Here is a 19,632-nt window from a genome sequence, read left to right on the forward strand (position 1 = left end):
CTTGAAACATTCCCGAGAACTGTCTCCACCACATTTTGCACAAAATCATGTCCCTGTTGGTCTTTGAAGGGTGACGGGGGAAACCTTGAAACTGTGAAAGAGTAAAACAGCATAAAAAAAATGGTCATACAAGAAACAGCAGTCATACAGAGGTCAGCGGTTGCCTTGATCTGTGAAAAATACACATTCCCTTTTCTCTGAAACATTGATTATTGATGAATCATCCATTTATTAATGTCAGACAGGTTATTAATACATTTTGAAAAGATTTGTAGTCCGTACTCTGATACAGAGAATTATATTCAGGATATTCTTGGCCCGAGTCAAAATTAACGTGGGAGAGACTGTGCGTACATGGAAAATGGACAGTATGTAAGCCTTAAACAACATAAGCGGTATACAGGGGGGTTCTCCATTTACCGCCGAGTTCCCTTCCTAGGTCGCTGTAGTCTATCAGTTGTAGGTGTTGAATGCCATAACAGGATCCAGAAAAAAAGTCTCAAGGACCCATGCCTGAAATTGAACAGGAAGTCAGCTACTTGTATTTTGGTTTGAAGCAGCCATTTTGGCCAAATTCCCTGGGTTTGAACTTGGATGAACTCCAACTAGAGAATTCGCCCAAATCAGCTCCAATCGAGAGCAACTATGCGAGACAGATGGGTGATGAAATTGCTGAGCTAATTCTTAGGTTTTTTTTTTCCTCCGCCGTCTAATGTGAACGGAGAACGGGATCGAAGTTCGATCCTTTCGAGGATTTGCCAATGAAAAAAGCTGCGCAAGGGCCCGTCATTATTTCATATTTTGGTTTAAATAGTAATTTGTTCTATATTTTGTGAACTTTGTGATGCTATCAAAATGGTTATGGCAAACTATAGTATATAGTATAGTGAATTACCACACCTAGTGTAAATCCCCCTCCAAATATCTCTAAAGCTATATTTAATTATGCACGAGTATTTGACGCCCTTCTATCTACACTTTGTGTAAATATGTTTGCGTTAGCCCTTAGCATTTCGTAGCGCACCCACCATTTGTTTGGCCCGTGTCTGGGGGGTGCGCACGGCAACGCAGCAGTGGCCTTTAGCGCCCGTCCCCCCGTGCGGCAATTGATTTTGTGACTCGCCCGCAAGCCCACTGCTAACCTTGAGGTTAGCTGGCGTAATGAGATCGCATCTGACGGCATTGACTCACATGTGACAGCGCTGACAACAAGAAGGCACCCACCATCCTCCCGGGCTTGGGATGGACGCCGACAGACAGCGGGAAAGGCGAGCTCCACCACTGGTTGCCGTCGGTTGTTTTCACATTAATTAACAACCAAATGGAGCCTCAAATGGCCGCTTCGTAACCAAAATGGCAGACTTCCCATGTCTTTCTATTTATGGCTTCTTGAGCTCTACTTTTTTTTGCGTGGACTCGTGATATGTATTCATCCATCCATCCATGACCACAGAGCTTTATCCAGAGGCTGCATATACAGTGCATTTAAAAAGTCTAAACACCCCTGTTAAAATGCCAGGTTTTTGTTTGAAGTAAAATAAATCAAATTAATTGTGTGAAACTGTGGCCTGCGGGTGACTGGCGACCGGTTCAGGGTGTAGTCCGCCTTTCGCCCGAAGTCAGCTGCGATAGGCTCCAGCACCCTGCGACCCTAACAGGGATAAGCGGGCTTGACAATGGATGGATGGAATTGTGTGTAATAAAATGAGACCAAGATAAATATTTCAAAACCTTTTCCACCATTAACATGTTTGGTGTTGTATATTTAAGGTATTGGAAATTCTTGTTTTACTCTTCTTACTGATATTTTTTGAACAATGAGATCCCTCTGGAAGTTCTCTGCGGACCATGGCTCGTGCTATAAGATTTGAATAGAAAAATACTACTACTACTACCAGAACAGCTGAACTTCATGTGGAGTTAATCAGAGGCACTTTAAATGGCGACAGCTGTGTACTTACTTTCATTTAACATGAGTTTAACTGTGACTGGTTAATTCTGAAGGCAGCCACATTGCCAGTTATGAGGGTGTGCACAGTTTTGCAACCACATTATCTCAGTCATTTTTACGATGTCCTCTTGTAAATATTTCTTCTTCTTTTTTTAAATTAAATTGTACATGTTATAGGTCACATTAGTTGTGGAAAAAGTTTTGAAAGGATCTTGGTGTCCTTTTTGTACACCACAAAAAACCTGGTGTTTGAACAGGGGTGTGTAGACTTTTTATATCCACTGTATCTGGGTGCACGATGGGAGGATTGTGTTCACACTTTCTGGTCACCGGTTTCTGACATTGTCACATTGAAATTTGCCGCGCATTCCGCTGCAACTTTTTGTCTTTCAATTACAAACGCCGCTAAAATTGTATAGTGTTTCTTTTTGTTTTTTGTTTTTTTTCTCATTAAAAAACAATTTATTTGTGTTTTTTGGGGGCTGGAACGAATTTTTGGCATGAATTCAACTCATAAAGCATTGTGCATTTCTCCTCTATACTTAATATCATTGATTCCATCAGTATTGCTGGTGGAATGGAAAAAAAAAAAAAGTTCCACACAGGACTGTTTTGTCCATCCACCTTTCCAGCCGCTCTGACCTGCTGGATTCTGAAGTGCTCCTGCTTGCGCTCACATCAGTTTGGCTTTTTTTTTTTTTTTTTTTAAAGTATGTGCTGTAATTCCAAACTGTGCCTGGCATGAATCAACAATATCTCAGATTGGATCACTTGAAAACACTCACTGAATGCTTTTTAATTTGAAATAAATTGAAATTACTTCCTGCCCTAAAATGTATATTTAAAAAAGTCATTTTGGGATACAATATTGGAAATAACAGTGGGAGGAAAAAAGGAAATATCAGGACAAGTTCAATAATTAATTTTGTTGATGTCCTTGACGGGATGAAGAAAGTGCCCTAGTTAATCTATAAACCTGGATGTACGCACGTGCAACATCAGGGCTTTTAAATGAAATTATCATCATAAATATCCCTATTTTTAATATGGTATTACTATGACAATGAATTATTACTTAAATAAATATGTTTAATTTATGATACAGTAGCAGTTATAAAGATATGAAGTTGCCCTTTTTTATCAAACAAACATTTTAAAAAAATGTAAAAAATAACTAAATGATGAATAAAATTGTACTCTACGTTTAATAATAAATAAATACATTTGTTGTTCTGGGAATAAATCTGAATATTAACGACATAATTGCAGAGCATTCTAAATATTAAAAGAAAAATCAAACAAAAGTCCCAGCTCAAAGCACTTTATCGCAAGAATAAATAAATGGGGAATTGTTTTTATTATGTAATATAATCAATGTTTGTTTCAAAAAGAAAATAATCAGGATAATGATGATATATTTCCAAAGCCTTCAAAAAAGAAGTCTTATAAGTGTTAAATACCAACCCAAAAATATTCTAAAGAAATATATATTTTAAATAATAAATAAAAACATAGGAATACCTGTAAAATAATAATAATAAGAAGAAGAAGAAGATGAAGAATTAAATGATACAACAATAGCTCCCCTCACATTTGCATTCGGAGGTCCAGAGTTTTTATTTTTCCTGTAGTGTGACAATCTACTATCTGTTTGTTGTTCATCAATGGGAAACAAGAACAAACAAACAAACGTGAAAAAGAATGACCAAAAGATTCAAATGAAAACATTACAAACGGGAGTCGAAGCTGCATGTTGGATGGGCCAGTGTGGTTGATAAACAGTATTAAGAGCACGACTTGAGCAGTGCGGAGACATGCTGAGCTATCACAGTGTTTTCTGGCGATAAGAACACAACTGCTGTTCCTCGGCCAAACCCGCCTCCTGCTCAAAGTATTCTTGGAACTCCGACTGGTCCGTCCTCTCGCAATCTGCATTCCTCGTTTCCGAGACCGAACCCCGAGCAGAAATGCGCAAAGCTCTTGGCAATCAGCGATTCTCTGCGGCATCAAAGAGGCTATTGTATGAGAAGGCCTCCGCCCTAAGCTGCTTCCAGCCGCAACTTCCACAGTCGAGGCTAAGTTGATTAGAAACAATGGCCCGCTTGGCTGACACCACGATGAAGCAGCTCGGGAATTCGGAGCTGAACTCGCCAAATCCTGTGCGGTGTGCATGTCACCTGAGTCCCTTGGAGGAGAACCGCACGTGACTAATAAACCCAGCTTCATCTCTGGCAGGAGCTAGTCGAAGATCTGGAAGATGGTTGGGTGAAGTTCCTGGATGTTTAAATGCCAGTTTTTCTGTGATATCAAAAAACGTTTGACTAAATCACTTCTATACTTGTTCCACCATTATTGTGACCTATTACATGAACGTATAAATACAAAAAAAATCTTTTCCGGGGGGGAATTCAAAATAAACAACTGAGATAAAGAGTCGTGTGCAGACCCTCGGATAACTGGGGATGCTGCTCTGTTCGAATTAACCAATCACATTTAAACTAAAATTGAGAGTCAGCACACACCTTGCCCCCATTTGAACTTCTGACTAACCCCAAATCAAACTCAGCTGTTATATTTGTTCATTTTTTTCAAGAGAATACCAGGTGTGTACATGAAGAAGACTTCAATTTAAGAGGCCTTTTTTTTTTGTACAAATGCGTGTGTAAGTGTGCAGCTCTAGTTACCGATGTCTGTTACTTTCGTGTTAGACTGGGAATGGAATGCATAATTCTTCACATTGGTTTCTATTTATGTGTCCACCACATGTGGAGGGAGAGCAAGTTTGCACTTGTTGCATGGCAATAAAACAATAAAACATTATCTATTTTGCACGTCGGACGTTTGTTTTGAAGCCATGCTTTAATGTCACGCTTACTTTAACCGCATGCACACCCACACTAACCTGGCAAGTTATCAATTCACTTAAGTGGTCGGTAGATTAATTTTTAATTTCTGCCAATAAATTCTTTGTTCATCTCTCTCTGTGCCAGCGACATTTAGTGACAGGCAGAACAATGAAATGCTCTTCTACTAGACAGCAGAAGGTACAAAATAAACCTGTGTGCAGTGAACCCACGCATATTCGTTGTTCGACAGTCACCTATTCGCTGTTTTAGCACTCGGTCCAACCTCATGTCGCATATAAAATTGGGCTTTGGCGCCATCTTGTGGCATCATGCTATGTTAAAGTGAGGGCAGGCGCTTCATTTAGTCTTGTCTACTAGAAACTAATGTGCGTTACTGCCAACTTGTGGCATCTATATGCAGTTACTTCCCTTTTTGGGTCTCCATCAATTATTCGTCGGTTCTTTCTATTTTTGTACTCATGGGTTCACCGTATCTACTTTTCATGACATTTTTGTTCGGTAGTGTTCCATGATATTTTGTTAAATACGTGCGTTGGCTCAATACAGGTTGGGAAACAGTGGTATAATCACCAAGGCCTTGTTCAGAGTCTTGACATGACCAAATAGGATTCAAGAGGAGCACTGCCTGGAGTTTTGCATGTCGTCCATTCCCAAAGACCTTGGCTTTGATGCTTTTCGTCAGTGGAGTGAAATTAACAGCCAAATGTCACGCGAAACCTTCCTCTCTCTGTCTCGCTGTATCGACGAGCTAAAGACGCGGGAATCCCAGGGATTATCGCCAAAGACGAAAACAAAACGACTGCTTTTCGCGCCGCAAATGTCACAGAGCGCAGGATCCTTCTTCCTCGTCGGCATCGACCGGTTCGTCTTCCTCACAGGACTCCTGTCCAGGCGTTTTTCCTTACTTTACATGGTGGGAGATTTTATTAATATCAGTTTATACAGATTACAGTGGGTCCTCGGTTTAATAAAGTCACTGACACAGGACGTTTCGAGGGTACGAATGGTACACAATGACCTCATTTGTTGGTTGGCATAAGACTACATGGTCACGTGGCACAGGAAGGCTCAGTTATAGCCATACTTATTGTTTTTCATTTGATTGTTTTATATTTATGGCCTATCAGTGGTTGCCATACAAATATGTACTGTAATTAGGGCTTTACTCTACTTTGTTAGCGAAGGTTAGTAATGTATTATGACACATTCCGGTTGACGTACCAATCCGAGGTGACATCGCTGCAGTTGGACCGGACCCCCATCCTTTACTTTCTCTCCTAGTTGAAAAAGAAGAGAAAAGACGAACAGCGGTCGAAAAAATTTGCTTTGTGAGAAGACTAAAAGGGAGAATGACAGGTTATTTAGCTGAAGTACACTTTCTGAAGAAACCCTCCTCTCACATTCCTCACGCATTCCTCTAGTTTCTGCTCTTTAAAACATTTGACAACGTGTCGATTTACGCAATGATTTAATAAAACAGGAAAATGTTTCACGTACAGTTGACAGCATTGACAAAACGATACAAATAATACAAAGACCTGCCAAAGTAAGTAAATCGCTACAATATTCATGCCTGGCTAGTAGCTGCTAGTTTATTTGTACATGTATACCGCAAAAATTCAGATTGTAAGTCGAGATATTTTCCAAGCAGCTCAGGAAGAAAAAAAAAATCACTCTTAACACACAGGATAATTGCTGAATACAGAACTGATAAAAGGGAAAAAAAGATGACTTTTATGGGCAGGATGTGCGAGGGGCTGATTATAGTGTCTTCAATATTGTCTACTTTGAGACATTCTTTTCAAACATCATATAAACAAAAACGACACCCTTTTCCCCTGTTTTCTACCATGTCGTGTAAATGGCTCCCGAAAGGACCGGCTGGGTTCAATTTAGCGCTCTGGTGTTAGCCGGGAGTCAGCGACAGAGGAGTTTAATGAGGTCTCCTGCAGATACGAGTACATCTACACCCGGCGTACAAAGGACGCGGCAGTTCAGCTGTTAGCCTGTGGACGCTAACAACATACAAGCCTCCAAAAATAGATGTCCACTCAAGAAAAGAAGTCGGTCTGTAGCAACAGGGTTTATAGTTGTCGCTATTTTCCATGACTTTTGTTTATAATTTGTCGTGTAAAATGTACAGTGGTGCCTTGAAATACGAGTTCAATTTGTTCCATGACCACGCTCGTAACTCAAGACACTCATATCTGAAATGATCTTTCCCCGTTGAAATGAATGGAAATGCCATTGATCCGTTCCAGCCTCCCCAAACTGGAATGTTGCCACAAAATATGAAATATTATTCATTCATTCATCTCCCGTACCGCTTATCCTCGCTAGGGTCGCGGGCGTGCTGGAGCCTATCCCAGCTATCTTCATGCGAGAGGCGGGGTACACCCTGACCTGGTCACCAGCCAATCGCAGGGCACATATAAACAAAACAACCATTCGCGCTCACATTCACACCTATGGGCAATTTAGAGTCTTCAATTAACCTACCATGCATGTTTTTGGGATGTGGGAGGAAGCCGGAGAAAACCCACGCAGGCACGGGGAGAACATGCAAACTCCACACAGGCGAGGACAGATTCGAACCCGGGTCCTCAGAACTGTGAGGCGGACGTGCTAACCGGTCAGTCACCGTGCCGCCGAAATATTTTTCACTTTAAATCAATTTAATAATGTCTGTTCCAAAACATTTGTTCACTTGAAAAGTGGGTGGCTCCAAATAAAAGGTGCTCTGTCCTGACTTGTTTAACACATCTAGATGCAAATACCATATGAAATAAAAGCTGGAATTCTGAACTTTTGTCTCATATTCATCTTTTGATCTGGAACCCAAATGTCTTCAGTATACAACAAAAACAAAGAAATTGACCTTGCCGTTCCAATACTTTTGTAGGGGACTGTGTGTGTGGGTGTGTGTGTGTATCCTATCCTATTTCCTATATATATATATATATATATATATATATATATATATATATATATATATATATATACACACACAGACACACGCACACACTACTGGTCGAGAGTGTTTGTGGGCTGGGCAGGAACACGATACACTGCTTCCGGCCAATCACAACACAGCAAGGAAGCGTCCCTCCCTTGGGATACGTACACAGAACACACAAACACACACACACACTAGTTAAACACACAACAGAGTTCTACTGCGCTGGGGGAACTTGTTATCGAAAAACATTCCAGAGGTATCCAGCCTAGGCTACTCACCACTCTTTCCTCATTTTCAGTAACACGCACTCGCACGCACCACACACAGACAGACACACACACACACGCATGCACACAGTGTCCTTATCAGCATAGTAAAATGCCAATCTCATGCAACTGTGCTGGGCCTCAAAACAAAAGAAACACTGACGTTTCTATAGAGACGAATCGACACACACACACTCATTCATCCCAGTCAAAAAGCATCTTTCCCATGCTAATCTCCCTTTTTTTTTTGCAGTAAAAGTGATATCTTTCCCAAGTGAGAGGAAAAACAGACAGAGATGAAAAACACCTGTTATGTGGAAAAAGGAGCCGCTCCTAATTAGACTTCACTGAAGAGCGAACATGAAACCACATGGCTTTTTCCTTTCCTTTTTTTTTTTTTTAACTCTGCATCGCCACGTGAATCCTCATTGACACGTTCAACCCCCCCCCCCCCCCCCCCCCCCCCCTTTGTTGCCAGATGACTCCACCTGCTCTCGGAGAACCGAGCGGCCACGCATTCTTAAGGAAGGGCTGTCGTTCAACTCCCCGACTCAGACGCGGTGGTGTGTGTTTTTGAACTGGAGGCGCCCCGCTAGTTAGCGCAATCTGAAATAGCATCAAAACAATCCAAGCAGGCCACAGCAATAAAAGTAGCAAAGTGGATGGAGGGAGTGAAAGTAGACTTGGATTTTAGTTTCAAATCTCTTTCATACAGAGATCCAGCAGTGACAGAAAACCTGACACAACAAATGTAACCCAAAGTAGGATTTATGCTACAGCTGCCCCAAATGAACAGCACTGGTAGCTAGAGAATACAATTTCTTTGGAAATGGTGTGTGAATGCTGAACTCAAATGCTGTGGAATTAAATGAATTGTTGAAATGTAAAATGTGAGACTTGAAGTGGGAATCGGTTGAGAAATGTGGAAGGAGGAGGTGAATATGTAACATTGGGAATTTGATTGTGAAATTTTGAAATGATTGAGAATGTGATAAATAGTTCCCAAGATTTGTTGGAAAGGAAGTTGGAATGGGTTGAATCGATCATGAAATGTGGATGGGGAAGGTAAATATATAAAGTATGTGCCCTGCGATTGGCTGGCGACCAGTTCAGGGTGTACCCCGCCTCTCGCCCGAAGATAGCTGGGAGAGGCTCCAGCACACCCGTGACCCTTGTGAGGATAAAGTGGTACAGATAATGGATGGATGGATGGATGGATGGATCTGCATTCATTTTGGAATCTTGTGATAGAAAATGTGGAATAATAAATCATGTGGGAATTTGGGAAATGTGAAAACTAGCACCCGAGATGTCCAGAATGAGCTGAACAATTTCAAATTTGAATTGGAACGATGCGGAACGTTTTTGCTGAATGTCTCTTTCACTCGAATGTTTTTGAAAAGAAAGTATTTTGACTGTTTAGACCCCCGAAAAGTGACTCTCTAAAATGGGCTTCGTATAAAAGGGTCAATTTCATAAAAAAAAAAAAAAAAAAAACATCGTGGTTTTGTCATACGTGTCCAGAAAAAGCCCCTCTGACAGCTACTTCTGTTTGACCCAGTTTTGTATCCACTTTGTCCATATTTGGCTAAGACCGCCCCCTTTCCTCTGATTGGTCGTCTACGTGTAGAAGACTCACTTGTGAGAGCAAACGTGTTTGTTATGTTGATATCGTTGGCTCGGGAGCGGAGAGGCAAGTCGGAGATCTTTGCTAGTGACATAGATAAGCTTGAGAAATTCTGATGACTTGATTTCAGGCCTCTCAGCAGAAAAACATCAGGAAGTTAGGAATGTGGGGACGATTTTAATTAATATTTCACATTTACTGAGGCACCATAGAGACAATATTACATCCCAAATACTAGAACAAGTTGGTTTGGTTAAATATGGCCCCTTTAAAGTTAGAATGTTTTGAATCTGTTGAATAATTGTGCAAGCAGTACAATGTCAAAAAAAAATAAAAAAAAGTAAGCAGAATAATATTTGTATGGTGGATTCACACAATTCCCACCCTCATGTTTCTGCAATGGTTAATGCAGCAGTATGTAGAGCCTCTTTAACCTGTAATGATATTTTTCGGATCACATCATCAATAAAGTAAATACATAACGCCATGATGCTACCACCACCATGCTTCACTGATGAGGTGGTATGTTTTGGATCGTGAGCAGTTCCTTTCATTCTCCATACGCTTCTGTTTCCATCACTCTACAAGTTGATCTTGGTCTCATCTGTCCATAGAATTGGACTTTTTTAGTTGTTGATCAGCAAACTCTAATCTGGCTCTGCTGTTTTTGAGGTGAAGGATAGTGGTGGTAATGCCATAGCGTGGGCATATATCACTGCCAATGTGACAAAAAGGGTGATATTGTCTTCTATGATATATGTCAGTTTTTCCAAATGTGGATATTCAGGTAGCAGGTTATGCCCATGTTTTAGTGTGTCACGTGTGTGACTCTCTTTTCCGTAGTCAACTCTGGAGACGGCATCGACTACAGCCAGCAGAAGAGAGAGAACGTTGGCGACCTCATTCAGGAGACTCTGGAGGTGTTGGAGCGTTACGGTGGAGAGGACGCATTCATCAACATCAAGTACATGGTGCCCACCTATGAGTCCTGCATGATTAACTGAGGGTGACCGGGTTGGGGGCGGGATTAGGTGGGCCTGACACTTTTCCACTGCACAATACCAACTCAGCTCGGTCTGGAGCAATCGGTTTTCTACTTTAAAATAGTACCTGCTAGTACAATGAACGACAATGGAGGGGAACAAGGGTCTTCTGTATATACTTCTCGGGAGACAAATGTTGTTCAAGAGGAGATTGTGGGTAGTAAAAAAAAAAAAAACGGACCGCTGCAAGTGTAGATAATGGAGTACATTGCAAACTGAGTAGGCACCATGCTGTGTAAAATGGGCACAATTTTCTTTTATTTTTATTCAAATCTATTTTTTCATTAGCAGACTTTGAGAATTATTTTGTAGTACATCGGTGTTAATTTGTTCTGTGTCCATGCTCTTAATTTAGAGCACTCTTATCGCAATTCATCTTTGCCAAATGCAATGCATGGAAATGACATTAATCAGTTCCAGCCTCAACCGTAACCCTCCTGGAATTTTTTGGGGTTTTTTTTTTTTTTTCGAATGGAAAAATAGCACTCCATTCTATTTTACTTTATAAAAACACAGGGTAATAAAATAAGCAGTTTGTGCCTCATGATCTAATGATTCATCCATCAGTGTGCTTCGCCTTCTGGTGTGCCCGCCTTGGCCACTGGATGGCACTACTGTACAATACAGTCATATTAACAAACGAAGAAGAATAGACTTATTCTTCTGCTGTTCTACCACTCAGTGAATTGCTGTAATATTAGTAATATTTTGTCAAGGATGAAGAATATATGCCTGTGAGTAATGTTATATTATCTGTCTATATGTGTTATTCCACCATATGCGTTCAAATATCCATTTCCTAAGGGGTCCTAAAACTGCGACTGTCAATGCTGACTGGTCGCTGTTTGTTAGCATTAAGCTAGCGGACTTTCTTAAGACAAACCTGTGGTAGTTTTACATAAATATGTAATTAACTGTCTTTATTTTATGCTTAGGTTGACTGTAAAATTCAACTGGGGTTGGCATTAAACAGCTTGAAATCTTTTTTTTTGTGTGAAATGTTCGCCATTTGTTAAAGTGCTGCTTATTGTGAAGTGAGGCGAATTAAGTTTACTGCTACCATAAATCGCTCATATCTCAAGTTTGCACTCGCAAGTCAAAGCAAAAATTCAGCAGAATGATGGGTCGTATCTTGAATCACTCGTATCTCAAGGTACCACTGCATTTTGTACAAAAACCTGATACATTGAATTTAGGGGAGAATGACATATTTTCAGGGTTACTTTACTCCCCCCCCCCCCCCCCCACTGATTGATTTAAATGACAATAACATGCACTAAATGTAAAATACCAAGTTCGTACTTTTTGAAATTCTTATGGTGAAAATTGGGCATTGTCAGCATATGTTGACCTTATTTCTTTTTTTTATGTATGTTGTTACAGTTTTTGTGAAGGCAGCTGTCCTGTGGTCCAGTAATGAACGCGCATCCTTTTTTCATGCAATATCCTACTACATTATCATACAAAAGAATTGAACATTCCCAATTCAGATTATGCACCTGATTTTTATACAGTCCTGAACCTATGCAATAACCATATAAAGGCCTTATCTCTGTAGGTCTATACATACAAAAATGTTATTAAAATGTTTTTTCACATTCAGTGGGCCAGATCATGTCATGGTGATTTCACTTCATTCATGTACTGTGCATGCATTTATACATTTTATACACTATTCTTTTGCCGTACTGTGCTGTCTCAACTGCGCTCATTCTGTCACTCAGCCAGGTGGAGACGGAGCCTGTCACAGCAGGCCTGGGAAGGCCCTCAGCATTCCGAGACAAACTCGCGCTCATAAAAACAACAGTTTGTTGGAGACTTCCTCTCAACTTCACACGCCACAGCCTTTTTTCTAAAGAATTACAATTACTATCTTTTCTACCGTTGTACAATGTCAGTGGAAGTTTCCTGGAAGATTTTCAACACACACTCTTATAGTATGTGCGCATACATTCCCTTCTAAAAGTACTGTAACAGTGTACTGCGGGTTGAAAGCATTTGGGTTTGACATCAAAAGATGAATATGAAATAATTACACTGACTATTCAGACAATTAATAGCGCTGAGTTTCAGATTTGGGTTTTGTCTGTGAACACTAAATTTATACTAATGAGCACTATAGCCAGCATGAAAAACAGGATTTCCTATGGTTGAGAAACAAGCAGTTGTGAAGTTGAGAGACGATGGAAAATCAATCAGCACTTTTGCAAAACAAAAACAAAAACAATTGGAATAGCCAGAAGATCCTTAGCAAGTAGATTAAGAAAAAACAGGCTGGAATTTACCCAAAATAAATAGTCCTGAATGTCTTCACTCAATTTTGGGTTTTGCTTGTGACGACTACATGTCTATATATTAAACATGAAAAACAGAGAGCTGTCTATGAGTGGGGAAAAAAGCAATTGGAAGCAAAGATCGAAAATCAATCCGAGCCATTGCGCAAACATTGGGCAATGCGACCATTTAGTATGCCGTGAAGAAGAAAGAAACCACAACTACTGTTGATAAAAGGAACCTTTTTGAAAGCTTTAAAGAAAGACTGACATCATCAACAACCTCCCGAGGGAAGGAGGGAAGTAGAGAAGGTCATGAACAAAAGTACAGACGCAGTAAGATGCAAAACACTGATTAGCAAGACGATTAGGATAAGACTATGCAAGATCATAAAGAAGGCCACTCTGGAATTTGACAAAACAAATTAATTGTGCTGAATGTCTATGTTCAGTTTTGAATTTGGGTTTTGACTATGAAGACAACATCAGGACGAGTGTGAAGGTGTAACCAATCTGGAAAAACAAGCGATTCTGAAGCTGGCAATAGATGGCCAATCAGTTTTGCTGGAGCCAGTCGAACCATTTGAAATACCTTGAAAAAGAAGGGACCCACTGGTGTACTACATCACAGACAGGAGACCTGTCTACAGTAGTAAAACAAGCAATTGTGAAGATGTTGGAAATCAGTCAGAGCCATTGCACAAACTTGGATCATAACCAGTACACCCATTTGCCACGTGTCAGTTTGCGGCCCAAAAATTCCAAGAACTGCAGAAAAGAATGAAAATGCCGAAATATACATACACTACCAAACTGAAGGGTACCGCTTGGTAGGCTTGCAGTGTCTCACTTGATTGGCGGGTCGAACTTTGACTAGCCTGCGGTTGCATGGAACTGTATCAATGACGTCCCTCTTCACCCGTCCAACTTGAGTGAGCCACAGGCTTGTCTGGTCAGTAAAGGGGAGAGGGTGGACATGTTGTAGACCTCACAAAAAAAAGGCAGTTTTGTTCACAGTTAACATCTTAAAGTTACTCCATCTGCTAGCTTTCAATGTCACAAGAGCCATAATGTACAGATACTGCCTCCAGTGTCGTCCACTTAAAGGGCCAGGTAGTCTGATGGCTCAATTAGGTTACATCACAGGCACTAATGGGCATTAAATGCTGAATTGTGTCCGTTTCGACCTCTCGCGGAGGCCAGTGCGGCTCATTACGAGAAGGTGGCCGCCTGGAAAAGGGACAACGGCGGATAAGCTCCCCACGCATCACGAGCATGCACACGCTTTTACATACATGCCTGCACGCACACGTACACACACGTTCGTGTCAAACAGCACCTAACAACATCAGCGAGCTGTAGTTGCTCATGCAAGTAACCAGAGTGAAATGAGCAGCCAATGAGGTTAGTTGGCCACGAGAGGCATCGATGCATGATTGGTCCAAACCTGCAGACTCGAAAGAGCACTGACGCAAAAACAACCAGTGAGTCACAAAGTGTTGTCTATCCGCTAAACAAAGTTAGCATGCGAATCAGGACGCCTCATAAAATACTGTGACCTCTTTTTTTTTTAAGTCATAATGAGCGATGTATCATTTCTGGACTGCGGGTGGCCTAGCATACTCCAGGAATTGAATGCGTTTCCTATACAGTGTGCACGATTCCTCCAGCTTTGAGGGGTTAGCATTACGCTCTGCTGCCTAACAGCGCATGATATCTGTTGGAGATGAGACATTATTATCTCAGTTGAAGGTTTTTTGTTTTTGTTTTTGTTTTCGTGACAGGCCCGGTGCCATTAGTGGGGTTGGAGCATGGCTTTGTATGATCTTGAAATCAGCATAAAAACTCTTGATTCAACATGTTGTTTTTTTTTGTGTCTCCTTTGAAAAACAATCTGAATCTCGATCCTTTGGTAATTCTGTATGTCCTTGGGTCGCACCAAAGCTACACACTGAATGCTATTGAAATGCTTAAATTGCGGTTCTAATCCTGATTCTGATCCAAAGTCAATCACACGGAAGCTAAACATCAAATGTCATCCAAATCTTTTTTAGTTATTTCCATACAAACAAAATGTGATCTCCAGATTAACCAGGTTCCATTAAAAAAAAATATATATATATTGTCCTTGGGACACAACAAAGCTACACACTAAATGACATTGAATTAAATACAACCTTTTGTGTTACATTGTACAAAAACATGGATACAGACTATGATTCTATCCGTAGTATGATCCATCTTTATGTTTGATTTATGTCCATATAAAATAATCTGAATCCAGATGATCCGTATCTAAAAATGAATATCTGCCCTTGGGTCGCACCAAAGCAGACACCAAATGTTATTAAAATTTGTCCAATGTTTTAAGTTACGTCCATACAAAAATTAACAGATGCCAGATCTTGATCAAAAGTTAGTCTAGTCGTCCTTGTGTCACACAAAGTTACACATCAAATCTGATCAAAACCGGTACAACATTTTGCATTATGTCCTTACAAAAACATTATTTGAATCCAAATCTTGATCTAGATCCTGATCTAAAGTAAGTCTATGTCTTTGGGCTACACACCCAAAGTATACCCCAAATTTGCAGTTATCTTGATGAAATATATAAATATGTGAATCCATCTTATTCAGATCCTATTTTTATTTTAGGTGACACCGAATCTACACCCCAAATTTCATCGGAATGCATCCAGATTTTGGTGTCCGCACAAATTTCTCAATCCAAACCCTTAAATTAATTTGTCCTTTGGTCACATTAAAGCGACACACCAAATGTCATCCTGATCCATTCTCAACTTTTTTAGATTATTCCGTAGAAAAATGATCTAAATACAGATTATCCAGATCCCGTTCCAGATCCTCATTGAAAAGGAATCAATTCGTCTTTGGGTCACACCGAAGCTGCGCTCCAAATTTCCAGTTTGTGGATTAGGTGCATACAAAAACAATCTGAATCCAAAATAAATTCGTCCTTGGGCCACACTGAAAGTACACACCAAATGTCATCCAAATCCGTTCACACTCTAACATACATACATTGGTGCAGTTAAAAATAGCGGAAGTATTACGTGTGGGAGCGCCAGTGACCACTCGCTGGATTCCGGGGGAGAGGAAAATCACATGACTGTTTTCCAGGAGCTTCGTGTCCAGTCACTTCCAAGAGTTGCCTCCAATCAGCGAGTGCACCTATTTGTCCTTTCAAGGGTAAAATAGCTTTCCCTAATCCACAACCTGGCCTAATCCTCACTCCTCATTGTAACCGGACTCCGGGGGTCGAGCCGAGACGACGCAGGGGCCCCTCACTTAGCTGGGGGGGGGGGGGGTTATTATTAGCGTGGCGAGCCCAGCACTCGCGACAGCTGCCACTGCCCCCCGAATCCCCTTGACGGGAGTCATTCGGGAATGAAGACGCGGCAAACTTCCTGAAAGCTCAAGTTTATCCTTCTCCGTCGTCACAGGCCGGCGGAGACGCCAAAGCTGTCCAAACACGTTGATAACGTTGTGTTGACGCAGGAGAAAATGAGATTGAGGAAAAAGTAGAGAAAAGACAAAGAAGGCGAGAGAATATAATCACACGAGAGGAGAGAGAGCGCTAATATAATATTTGTCTGGTGTGTGTGTTCAGCAGAGTGAACAAACTACTGGAATAGCGCTCGCTACACTGCAGACCTCTGCCAAGGACAAACTTTTGGGTTGGAATTTTGCATCTAAGTTTCCTACAGTGTTCACAGAAATATACTGAGAGGGAAAATGTTCGAAAGAAATAATAATAATGGCCCAATGTTAGCAAATTGAAAAGAAATGTTGCTGTCCCACTAATAAAGAAAGCATACGATAATGCATAAATATCATATCATCAATTTCCACACCAATTATTAATGGGTTTTTTTTCTCTTGGTCCGTCTATAAATCCTTCATTGAGAAATTAAGGAAAATGTCACCAAAAAAAAAAACTGAAATCGTGCATTTCCACTTTTAACAATAGAAAATATATTTTTTAAATACATATAAAATATGTTAGCAAGAGAAAAAACGTGCATCCCCACTTTACATAAACATAATTAAAATTAAAATATAATAATAATTTTTTTTAAAAGCGCTTAGCCCTTGCTGCGATCATTCACTAAATGTTAATGTAAAATGTAAAAAAAAAACAGTTTGGATGTGGCCCTTGCCGAAATCATTCAATGAGAATCCATCGAAAACATCGAACAATATCTAATAATAATGTTCACTATATATCCATCTAGAAATAAATATTATATAATATAAAATAATATTATTAAATATTATATAATAAATATTATATAATATAAAATAATGTATATATAATAATATAATATACATTTTTTAATTTAAATTTTATTTTATGTTTTAATTTGAGTATCACTTTATTTCTAGAAAAAGAAAATGTGTTATATAAAAATACTGCATATATTCTGAATATATATATATTGTACGAAATCCTGCTTTGAAAGATTATTTGTGCTACTACAATAATTGAAGTGGCCAAAGATGGCACGGCCCGGGCCTGAAATGGTGGCCAATCACTCCATGAAGGAATGCGGGACTTAAGAAGGATGGGTTCAATGTGACAGAATTTTTCTGATACTACTGACAAGATGGAATCTGTATGTAAGTTTTTAAAAACATAATAGGCATGTAAATGCAACCTAAAAATGGACAAGCACAAAACCTCCTTGTCTGAGGTAGTAAGTCAGATGGATGGCGGTTCTCTATGGAGGCAAGTCCGGCAGCGGGCGACAACTAACGCAACATGGTTGTTGTTGTTGTTGTTTATGTGGTGCAGCCAGAGCTGGGATTTAGAAGGCGTCAGTTGCAGAAAGAAGAAGCAGAGTCAGCAACTAAAGTCTTCCCATTTATCGCTTCCTTCCCTTTTCTTTCTTGTTCTGCAGCTTTCGCTCTCTGTCCGAGATTCTCGCCGTCTCATCACCATGGAAACTATTTGGGGACTTTGTTCGTAGATATCAATAAATGCACAAATTCACAAACTCAGTGTTTGTGAATGCCTCTTTTATCTGTGTGTGTGTGTGTGTGTTTGTGTGTGTTTCGATTGCAGAGCACACGGCCGGGTCAATCTTCCCCTGGACATGCGTGATCAATGAGGAAGCTCCCTCTTCCAGGTCTTATCACTCACAAACACCCTGTTGTGTCACGTCTTTGGGAGTGCCAAACGGGTGCACAAACAAACTGAAATAAAGACCTTTTTTTGCTGAATCGCTTCACTGCAAAAGCTGGTCTTAAAAAAAAAGATAGTAATAAAATGAGGAGTATGTTACTTAATTTAAGGCTATATTTTGGGGAGATTTCCCCCTCCAACAACAACTTGAAAACATATGTGGCCTTCCTCAACGCTGTAATCCAGTCGGCGGGTAAGTGTCAAATGTAACGTGATGGATAGAAGCCTCCCAGCCCACTCTCTTTCTCTCCTCGAGACTACGCTCGGCACCACCCGCTCCAACCCGCGAATGGAAGTGGCAGCTTTTGCTTCTGGAGAGCCAGTTCGCATACAAAAGCTGAGGCAATCTTTACAGTACATTAACATTTATGTTCAAGAGAAACTGCATTTAACACAAAATCTTCCAAATCCACTGGAAACAATCTTATATGTATGACAGGCAAGTACTTGGCCATTTTGGCCCTTTTTAAAGATACTCTGCACTTTTTTTTAAGTACCCTTTACATGTGACGTACAATGAAGACAAAAAAAAACACACATTTTTGAGACATGTTTTTGGTTAGGTCTTGTAAATGGGCCCTCGCTTAGGATTATTGTTATATTATTGTAAACTAGCAGCAACCATGCAACAAAATGTTAAAATGTTCTGTTAAAAACAAGTATATCCAATGCAAACGCAATCTGTCAAGTCAATCAATTCCATTGCGTTTCTGAGTTTACTGAGCTGTGTGTACCTGATCGTCTGGCCTGGGACTGTTCTGCCTCATCCTGTTGCAGAACGACTTAGCTGAAAAGAACAAAAAGCTGTTGTTTTTGTTTTTCATAAATGTGCCTGTTGGGCTCTTCTAGCGTCACATCAGAAGCGTCGTCACAGACTCGAGTCCCGCAGCACTGGCTGGTACCGCGAGGCATGCCACAGCCAGCCAACCAGGACCGTTGGCACGCTTCCAGTGGAGAACGCAGGGCACTTTAGTCAGCTCATTGTGAGGGAGCTAACAGCCTCAACGCATGTTCCTTAATTATCTGGATCTTAATTGGATTAATCGTTGCATAGAAAGGGTCTTATTAAAAATGACGAAGCCACAAAGGCAGGAGTGGGGATAAATATCACTTCTGTTTACACACACGCACACATTTAAGTTTGTCAGCCTGTCACTGTGTATTCACACACACAGTGAAGATGTATGAGTCTCAGCTCATACCTGCACGTGTCAAGGTTCAAATGACCACGCGGAACGTTAGAGATATGAACCAAAACCATTTTCAAAGCCCGCAATAAATGTCAGCTTCCGTTTGATGCAATGTGTCTGTGACTTTATGTGCTGCTTTTAAAATTGAGAAAAAGAAATTAACATACACACACACACGAAGCATTCGGGTGTCTGCAAGAACTTTTCGATTTGTTTCTTGACTGACTTCAATCGTTTGACACTGTTT

General features: G+C 40.4%; 1 protein-coding gene and 1 long non-coding RNA gene across 7 annotated transcripts in view; one reads left to right on the forward strand and one right to left on the reverse strand.

Annotated features, from left to right (window-relative positions):
- Window positions 1–19,632, forward strand: part of pacrg (PARK2 co-regulated) — a 181,558-nt gene that overhangs the window by 155,808 nt on the left and 6,118 nt on the right. For 2 of the 4 annotated variants that reach the window (XR_009791489.1, XM_061795153.1), the window contains exons 8-9: window positions 10,514–10,634; window positions 18,076–18,139. Coding sequence is in view for 1 of the 4 variants with exons in the window: in XM_061795153.1 (XP_061651137.1) it covers window positions 10,514–10,634; window positions 18,076–18,121 (167 nt within the window). In the remaining 3 variants the exon portion in view is untranslated. Of the gene's footprint in view, window positions 1–10,513; window positions 10,642–18,075; window positions 18,140–19,632 lie in introns of those variants that run through there. The other 2 variants (XR_009791486.1, XR_009791488.1) reach the window with 2 other exon arrangements.
- Window positions 3,510–19,585, reverse strand: LOC133487901 (uncharacterized). 3 transcript variants are annotated; one of them, XR_009791490.1, is made up of 4 exons: window positions 18,930–19,585; window positions 13,791–13,935; window positions 6,040–6,095; window positions 3,510–4,249 (listed from the first exon to the last, which is right to left on the reverse strand). It is a non-coding gene; the product is annotated as an uncharacterized LOC133487901 (long non-coding RNA). The 3 variants fall into 3 exon arrangements; XR_009791492.1 differs by lacking the exon at window positions 18,930–19,585 and adding an exon at window positions 16,064–16,668; XR_009791491.1 differs by lacking the exon at window positions 13,791–13,935 and having other exon boundaries at window positions 3,512–4,249; window positions 18,930–19,552.

The sequence above is a fragment of the Phyllopteryx taeniolatus genome, chromosome 13 (assembly GCF_024500385.1).
Source record: "Phyllopteryx taeniolatus isolate TA_2022b chromosome 13, UOR_Ptae_1.2, whole genome shotgun sequence".
NCBI classification, from domain to species: Eukaryota; Metazoa; Chordata; class Actinopteri; order Syngnathiformes; family Syngnathidae; genus Phyllopteryx; species Phyllopteryx taeniolatus.